Source organism: Eriocheir sinensis, chromosome 48 (assembly GCF_024679095.1).
Source record: "Eriocheir sinensis breed Jianghai 21 chromosome 48, ASM2467909v1, whole genome shotgun sequence".
Lineage (NCBI taxonomy): Eukaryota > Metazoa > Arthropoda > Malacostraca > Decapoda > Varunidae > Eriocheir > Eriocheir sinensis.
In genome coordinates this window covers 9133378-9143286 of record NC_066556.1, presented here as the reverse complement: position 1 = coordinate 9143286, position 9909 = coordinate 9133378, and the positions used below count along the sequence as shown (strand labels likewise).

The 9909-nt window shown below is 45.6% G+C and overlaps 1 protein-coding gene across 1 annotated transcript; it reads right to left on the bottom strand.

Annotated features, from left to right (window-relative positions):
- Positions 1–1818: 1818 nt before the first annotated feature.
- On the bottom strand, positions 1819–9059 carry LOC126981565 (C-factor-like). The gene is made up of 5 exons (XM_050832948.1): positions 8795–9059; positions 8110–8161; positions 6832–7040; positions 6504–6650; positions 1819–2154 (listed from the first exon to the last, which is right to left on the bottom strand). Exons 1-5 carry the CDS (start codon positions 8933–8935, stop codon positions 1927–1929), a joined length of 777 nt encoding a protein of 258 aa, XP_050688905.1. The 5' UTR covers positions 8936–9059; the 3' UTR covers positions 1819–1926.
- Between the last annotated feature and the right edge of the window lie 850 nt (positions 9060–9909).

Sequence of the window (9909 nt, the reverse complement as noted above, 5' to 3'; positions counted from 1 at the left end):
CGAGAACTTGTTCGGCACACGCATCGAAACATGCCCTCACCCCTAGGAAGCAGCTCAGCCCGTCCTCGACTTAGCCGGCGTGAGTCCGCTTAGGAGTCCCGGCTCTCCTTCATTATGTGTCTGTGCCTGTAAATGAGAGACTCTGCATGCGTAAAGTAACTGATGAACTAATCTGGATCACAGCTTTTCGGAGAAAGAAACTTTTGATATCAGGCTGCATGGGTCATTTCCCTACCTCTTCCGACCCTGGCCAACCATCATTCACTCCTTCCTCCTTCGTTACAAGATGAGTCGTATACTAGTAATACAGTAACAGTGTTTATTTTGTGCCCATTAGTGTGTCCTCGTGATAGGAGGTGTCTTTGACATTTCGAAATCCACTCGTCATGCTCTGCGCTATATATATGAACCATCACAGCACTTCATGTTAATAGTAAAGGCGATTAAACTCATTAACATACTCCCATTGTTTCCGAAGGCTGTAGTGTATAAATCCTCTAGGGCTTAGGCTGATGTCACAGGCGGCAGGCACGTGGAGAAATTAATGTCACGTTTGCCTTGAAACCTGATCTGGCCTCTTCCCGCACACAGGTTTTTTTCTTTTTTTCTTTATCACCTAAAAACAATATCATGACACTTATTTATAAAGAATAAACTGAATGTTTTTTCTTTCCTTAGAATACCCTTTTGACAAAACAGTGTGAAAGGGATGGGCTATAAAAAAGAATCAGAAAATTCATAATGGAAAGCTTGGCGGCGGCTGCTGTCCCCAGACACTGGACAGTAATCGTGTTGCTGCGTGCCGTCCGCATTGTAATCGGTGTATTCACGTCACCCCTCCGTGTTGACGCGTACAAAAGGCGGGGCGGCACCACGTGGGGTGCCGATCATTGTTGGGATTGGACTAAATGGTCAAGTTTAAGAGTTTGTATTAAAGAACTTTTGTTTATCGGTAGTGCTTCATGTTTTAGGATTCTGTCAAAACAGTTAAGCCAAACGTAGGCAAAGGTAACAAAAAATGAGCGGCATAGACACAAGTCAATCTCTTGGTCAGGCTGTTTTTTTTTTTTTTTTTCCATTACTTTACTGAGTGGCTGAGTGGTTAGCGTGCCGACCCCACATTCCGCCGCGCTGTCGATGATGCGAGTTCGAATCCGCTGCTAACCACCTGGGATTTTTCAGTCACCGCCGAGTGGCCTAAGACTACCTACATGCTGTCCTGAAGACCACCTATCAACCCGGACTCTAGAAGAAGCTGTGCAGCGCAAGTGAAATCAAGAATGAGCTCCGGGGGGCAGCATGAGCCATTGATAATGGCGCCACTATAAACAATTGCCTGCGCCATGACGGGCGCTATAGGCCAGATGTAATAAAAAAAAAAAATACATTACTACTTTCATTACTTCATTTCCTCCGCCTCCGCAGTATGCTTAACACAAAGACCAGCCCATAACCCTTAGTATGGCTGTGGATGTTATGCCCATGTGTTTTCGTTCTGTTTCCAGCACTTGGTATACTATTTCTAATGTATTGGTCAGTTCAAAGAAGATTTACCAAGAAGATACCTCACCAAGAGCCTGTCTCTTGCCAAATGACTTCCTATTTGAATTCATTCTGTCAGGGGACGCTACCTGTGCCCACAGAAGACCTTCCATACATACCAGGTCAGTCTTTTTATAACTCCTACATTTCAGTCACTTCTAAAAAGCATCCCCTGACAGAATAGATTGAAATAGGAAGTCGTTACAGTACCACTAAAGCTTCTTGCCATAAATTTATGCAGTCAGCCGCCATAAGTGTTAGATAAGGAAACAAGTATTCATTATGCTAACATTATATTTTATCCAATACATGTGTAATATGACTTTTTTTTAACAGATGACAGTTCCATGTTGAAAAGCCACGACCAGCAGCATGGTACGATCATCAAAACTGTAAAGCGGTTCCGTCATAGGAGATGAAGAGGCCGTTGTGCTTCTCCTTGAGGGTGGAGAAGGCGCGAAGCATTTGTGAGACACTTTCCTGCTTGCTCAGCGGTGCTTCGCCTCCCCCCATATCGGTGCGGACCCACCCGGGGTGCACCGACACACACAACACGCCCGCCGCTGCTGCGGGGTCCGACGCAAGAGTCCTCGTCACCATGTTGACGGCGGCCTGTTGGGAGGCAAGTTGTGTTCGTCGTAATGGTGAGTACATAGATGGATGTGATGGTGGTATGGGGCATGAGGATGTGTAGTGAGTCAGTTTTCGGTGCATGGTTGATGGTGGTGATGAGATTACAGGTGGTGAGTGGTGATGCTGTCAGACGTGGGGACGATTGTAGAGTACCTAATACCTGTGTCAAGGTTTTGTCAGTGGTGGTGATGGTAATGGTGTGTACTGGGCGTGAGGATGAGTTAATTAACCAAGCACCAGACATGAGAGGTAAAGACAAGAAAGCAAGGAGAGAGGTGATGCAACAAACCTTAAAGAGAAGCGACAAGTTGAGTATTGGGAATGAGGAGGAGGAGGAGGCTATGGCAGAATGGAATTTTAAGTCAGGTAATTGTGGAAAATCACTCCACGCCTCCAAAATACGACATTGCGCCTCCGTATTATGGTTAAGGGACTAAATACATGCCCCTTAACCATAATAGGAAGGCGGAAGTACTTAAAAGTCAGGAAAAACCCGAATTAATCCCCTTCCCCAAATGATCTTGAGGGACCCACGGGAAGTCTGGTTTTTTGGGTGGGGGAGCATAAACTACTACAACCGAATTTTACGACTTGCTAACGAGCCTCGACCCCCCCCCTGCTGAACAAGGGGGGCTGCACCTCCCCCTGGACCCCACCCCCAGGGAATCCCCCCCAGGGACCCCCCCCCCCCCTTACCTTTACTAGATGGAATGTTGCCACGTCCGTCCGCCACTTCTCCTCTTCAAATACTGGTGGTGAGTAGGGGTGGGCAGGTACTAACGGTACCAGCTAAACGGTACGGTACCGGTACCAGATTGCTCGGTACCGGTACCAGTTGCTCGGATTTATTTATTGGATTTATTGATAATTCTTCATGTCCGATTTTTTTTTTAGGTTGCTGCTAAATATTGTTATTGTTATTAGACTATGATCGAGTACATCCATAATAACTATACATGCTATTTTTTTAACGAAAAAATAAATATTCGCTTCATTCAGAGAGATCACCATTCAGTGGTGGATATCTCGGTGATATGGGTACTCGACTACTCGATCATAGTCTAATAACAATAACAATATATATTAGCAACCTAAAAAAGAAAAAAGAATCGGACATGAAGGATTATCAAGTAACTCCAATAAATAAATCAAATAATGAAATAATGGAAACGGGAGCTGTGATGGAAACGAAAAGCAGGACAAAATGGTGGGAACTTGTTGAGACGGTCAGTGGGGCAGTGACTCAGCGTCTACACACAGGGCCCATACCACATGGAGGCGGGCGAGCGCCGAGCGTCACTGAGATCCAAACGGTACCGGTACTAGCGGCAATGCGCAGTGCCGAGTGATCATTAAGCTTCCCGGAACCCAAGTGATCATGAGGCTTCGCGGTACCAGTACCGATACCAGCTACCGGTACCAGTTACCGGTACCAGGTACCGCTAAGAATCGATTCCTCGCGGTACCCGGTACCGGTACCAGGTACCGCGAAGCCTCATGATCACTGGGTTCCGGGAAGCTGATCACTCGGCACTGCGTACCTGCTGACCGTCTCCCCAGGTTCCCACCATTTGTCCTGCTTCCGTTTCCATCACAGCCCCGTTTCCATTATTTTATTTTTGATTTATTTATTGGAGTTACTGGATAATTCTTCATGTCCGATTCTTTTCTTTTCTAGGTTGCTAATAAATATTATTGTTATTAGACTATGATCGAGTACCACTACCCCATCACACAAGATATCCACCTCTCTCTCTATCTATATATATATATATATATATATATATATATATATATATATATATATATATAAGTTAACGAGTCATACGAATTTAACAGTGGGAAGTAAAAAGAAAACGAAGTCTTGGGTTAAACGTTAGTGAGTCCCACGAGTCTTTAGAAAACGCTAATATATATTGTTATTGTTATTAGACTATGATCGAGTACATCCATAATAACTATACATGCTATTTTTTTCCGAAAAAATAAATATTCACTTCATTCAGAGAGAGAGAGAGAGAGAGAGAGAGAGAGAGAGAGAGAGAGAGATTTAAATATAAAAACAGACCACACAGACCCCATGGTCCAGACTAGGTGGTGTGTCCTTAAACCTAAGTGATTTTACATTAATCAGAAGGCTCCTAAACGTTGCATTTCTACTCTAGTTGATATTAAGTTGAAGGAGAGTGAGTTTTCTTTACAGGAAATTTATTTGGGAATTTCATCAGAAGTCATTAAGAAAAGAAAAACTCCTTCGGGTACCGGTACCGGTACTAACGGTACTTGAGTTTTCGGTACCGGTACTACTGGTACTCAAATTAACGGTACTTGCCCATCCCTAGTGGTGAGTGGCGACCTCGGCAGGGGAAAGCCAAGAAACAGCTGACCGCGACGCCAATTATACTCGTCGCACATTTGAAACCAACATAAAAGCCTCTCAAACCAACTACTTGGACTCCGGAATCTCTTACATTTAATACTCGATTTTCCTTTAACACTCGATCCCTTATAGCAAGAGATGGGTTACCTGCATCCAGTGGCGTACCCAGAAAATTGAAAAGGGGCCAATATATATATATATATATATATATATATATATATATATATATATATATATATATATATATATATATATATATATATATATATATATAGATATATATAAACCTGGGTCACTTATTGCTTTAGATGAGGCTTGGCTGCTGATTCTTCACCTAACGTGTTTTGCAGTAATTATTCTTAATCATTATTTCATTATTTACCTACCTGATTAACTGAATTATCCGGGGCATCAGCCGAGTCAGTGGTGACTTTCTTACACCAGATAGAGTACGTACGTGAAGCGTTTTGTGACCAAGGAGGAAATATGTAAAGAATGGAAAGGCACAAATCCCAAGCCTGCGTGAATTCAAGAAATGACACACGCTATAGAAAAAAAGTACTACATAAACAGAAAATGAAGTCTATCAATCATAATTTTCAGAAATTTGGAATTTGTGGTCAGAAAATATTATACGGATAACATGAATAGGCTACGGCCACGTGAGCCTACGTCGTCTTTTAATGTTTCTCAAAATAGATCACCTGCTCTTATTCAACTCAGCATTTCCATTGTTCAGGCGCTGAACATACAATAGTTACTCAGCCACTCTACACTGTCCACTGTCAAGCACAAAACGGTCATTAAAGGTGGTAATATAGCGGCAAAGGTCGACCTTACAGGTCCCATACGCGTCTCGCGTCGCCTGCCACTCTCCCCGTCATAATACAGAATCATATTACATACTCACCACTGTCACCAGACAAATTCACTTGGTGCGTCTACAGTATGATTATATAGTCCTGCAGTCACTTTGACTACACCTTACACCTAAAATCAAGTAAATATGAGAGACAAGAAGGAGAGAAGGCACACTTACGACTTTCGTGCTCTCTCTCTCTCTCTGCCAGAGCCATCCCAATCTCGTATTCCTCTTCTTCCTGTCTCCCCGCTCGCGCTACAAACACCCCTCCGCCGCTTTCAGTTGACAGCTTGACATCGCACTTTACACACAATTTTATGAACCCATCATTTAACACCTTACTTTTATTTCACTCAGAGCACTCCTTATATCCTACCATTAACTCAAAACAAAACCAAAGGGGAAATAACTCGGTGCCACTGAGCTCTCAACTCCACACACACACACACACACACACACACACACACGTAATCGTAATGCTAATTCCTATTATTTTCCTGTAACAATTTTGTTTATTCATTATTATTTTTCTTCGCAAAAGGGGGTGGCCATGACCCCATGGCCCCCCACCCTCGGTACGCCACTGCCTGCATCTATAGAGCAGGCGCACTATCGCCATCAAAATGGCGCTGGCCTACACGGCAGCCATTGGTGGCTTGATTTAGAAAATATATAATTTCACCGTAAGTAGAGCACAGAAACGCTTCATTTCAGGTAGACAGCATCATTGCAATAGCTGCTTTTACCCCACAATTTCCCTGGTCTTCATAGCCCTCCTCACTACCACGTGTTTTAATGTTGTTGAAGGGGAGAGGAATATTATCTCTTATTTCTTATCATCACTTGTAGACGCATATATGTTTGATGCCCCGGTAAAACTTGAGTAGTACAACAGTATGTGATAGCTTGGAAAGGTTATTGCCGTGGGAGGAATATTGGAGGCGCGTAGTGATTCTCCATATTTACCGGACATCGAGGCGTACACGGTAGAAATAGAAAAAAAAAAGAGGGTACAGTATACCGCTAAGGAGGAGAAGTGACCCGCCAGCAAGACATGTTCAGGGCGAAGGAAGATTTATGACTTGCCTTGCTGGCCCGGTAAGCATACAGGTCCGGCTTCTCCAGGAACGTGCCCATGCTGGCCATGATGGAAGACACGTTGATCACCGCCGCTCGAGACACGCCCATCGCACCGCCCGCCGCAGCCGCCACTTTTAGCTGAGGTAGAAGGGCCTAAGGGGGTGCCGGGGAGAGAGAGAGAGAGAGAGAGAGAGAGAGATTTTCCGTTACCAAAAAAAGGAGACCACAACGAATCATACCATGGATCTAAGAAAGTTGATCTTCAGACAGTATTGATGTTACGAAGTCACGTGCATACACCGTCAAATCACCGCCACACCTGCTGACTCCTTACCTTGATGAGCATGAGGGGAGCGAGGGTGTTGGTCTCGAGGACATTGCGGAACATCTGTGGCTCCAGGTCGTCCAACGAGGCGCCGTAGGACTGGGCGGAACACGAGTCCATGACGCCGGCGTTGTTCACCAGCAGGTTGAGGCCCGCGTCCCCCACAGCCTCCTTCACATGGCTCGCCAGGCACGGCAGAGACCCGTAGTCCTGCACGTCTGTCAAAAGTCACTCCCTGAAGGTGGCGTCAAACTGGTAATATCTACGGTTCAGGGTAGACTCAGGTATCAGGGCGTATATGAAAACCATGTCAAGGAAGTGAATCTTTGAGTGTGTGTTTGCAGAAAAGCTCATGAATGTGATCCTATGACTCGGGGTGTTACATCATTCTCTAAAATAGAGTATCGAATAGAGTTCCACGGGACTCTGTCTTATGGATTCACTTTGGGTGCGGTGGCCATGGCCTCTTTACTTCGGCTGCGATCAGAACAATTCAAATAAAAAAACTTTTTTTTATCCACAAGTAGCATAAGACTAATCAGTAACAAATCCCTATGGTCTCCAAGCGGCTGGCCGTGCATAAATTTAATTATTTTAATCTGAGGTGACGGGTGGCAGGCACGTGCAGTCTTGAGCGTCATCATCGACTTAAAACCGTGTGCCCTTCGGTTATACAAAAACTATTGTTTTTTTTTTTTTCACTTAATTATCCTGGAGAATTATTTGTAAGAAACGTTCTCATTGCTGTTTTTTTTTTTTTTTTTTTTTTGCTATTTCATAAATATTTTCACCATACAGTATGATAGTGTGGATTCAATAAATGAAAAAAATCAAGTAATTTTACATGACTGTGAATATAGTAGGCTTGGGTTCAAGTACAGCTGACTCTACTTGAGTACAAGTCTGTATAAGCACATAACGATAGTTCAAATTCAAGAACAAATACTCAGGTACCTCTGTGTTGTGCTTGAAACAAAGTAAATGTGTTTCTTAATTTTTTTTTTTTTTTTTTTTTTTACGTCGTGGTCGGTCTTCCGGTGGGTCCTGATGGTCGGCCCAGCCCGTTCAATTTTGCAACAGTAATCAATATTTGGCATTCGATCACCGAACACGTCATTTATTCTAACAAGATTCACCCTTGGTGCACAGACAGCAGGAAAACACTCGTTCGAAAGAACGTGGCTATTTATCTCATTACTCATTCCTTCATTTTGCCTCTACCTTAATCTTTCTATTACTCTAAATTCATATTACTCGACTCTGCTTTACTGTTCCTGGTCAACTTACCCAATTTCATTATCCTGACCTGCTGGTGAGCCTGCGCCAAGGCCTGCAGCTCCTGAGTAAAGGAGAGGAGAGAGTGAGGAACACATACATAGGTATACATCCATAGAATGAACAGGTACCAGGTGATCTTTTGTTTTATAGCAAGGGTGTTTGTTGAGCTGCTGCTACTGTTGCTGGACTGCGTGCGGTACAAATGAAGAGGAGTATGTGTGTTTGTAATTCACCAAGGTCTGACCACGCGATAGACTATCGGTACCCTCCCCGAATGAGCGAACTGACAACTGACTGATCCCGACTGATACCCGGTACCCATGCACTGCTGGGTGGACATGGGCATGGGGCACTGGCACTGATTAAAGGAAACTGCCCATCCGTCTTCACTCCGCCCGGGAACCCAAGATTTCTGCTTTTAGGCGAGCTCGCTAACCATTTCACTACATAAGGGAGCCCCGAGGCGTGTGTGTGTGTGTGTGTAATGCTGGTGTCATGGCCATGATACCCTTTTGATAGGACCTGACTTGCTCAATACCTCAACGCTCAAATCCTAGAACCAATGTAACTCGGAGAGGATACAGGTGGTGCGCTAAAGACAGCTCAAGCCCGTCGATGCTGTTAGAGCTGGCAGCACCACTAGGCCTACCCTGCTTTAAGAAGACTACAGTAGAGTACCGCTTGGCCCACTCACCACAGCCTTGTCGGGGTTCCTGCAGGTTGCTATTATAACGTGTGGAGGGTTCTCGGCGGCGGCGAGTTGGCGGACCATCTCAAGGCCGAGGCCCCTGCTGCACCCCGTCACCAGCACAGAACGAGCGAGTGGTGCCGACATGGTGGCGGTCCTGGGACGAGTATTAACTGTGAGGCGGAGCGGCGGAGACTGGCTGACACCTTGTGTTGTCTGCCTGTTGTTGACGACTGTCGCTGCTGCGGCGGACTACCCAGTGGCCCAAGCTTGGCTGACTTGATTGTGCTGGTGAGTGATGACTGTTAATTCTCTACTTTACACACCCCGGTGCTCTCTTCCTCTGCTCCCGGAGGAGGTGGGGCAGACCAGACAGCACCTACACACACCTCTCGCCCTCGTAAACACACCTACACACACCTGTCGCCCTCGTAAACACCCACACACACCTGTCGCCCTCGTAAACACACCTACACACACCTGTCGCCCTCGTAAACACACCTACACACACCTGTCGCCCTCGTAAACACACCTACACACACCTGTCGCCCTCGTAAATACACCTACATACACCTGTCGCCCTCGTAAACACACCTACACACACCTGTCGCCCTCGTAAACACACCTACACACACCTGTCGCCCTCGTAAACACACCTACACACACCTGTCGCCCTCGCAAATACACCTACACACACCTGTCGCCCTCGTAAATACACCTACACACACCTGTCGCCCTCGTAAACACACCTACACACACCTGTCGCCCTCATAAACACACCTACACACACTTGTCGCCCACATCCACACACACCTGTCACCCTCGTAAACACACCCACACACACCTGTCGCCCTCGTAAACACACCCACACACACCTGTCACCCTCGTAAACACACCCACACACACCTGTCACCCTCGTAAACACACCCACACACACCTGTCGCCCTCGTAAATACACCTACACATACCTGGACACACTCGCACATCTTTACACACCTTTATCATACGATTCTGGGCACAGCACTACTCTCTCTCTCTCTCTCTCTCTCTCCTGAGGGACTCTGTCAGGGGACGCTTTCTGTGCCCACAGAAGACCTTCCATACATGCCAGGTCAGTCTTT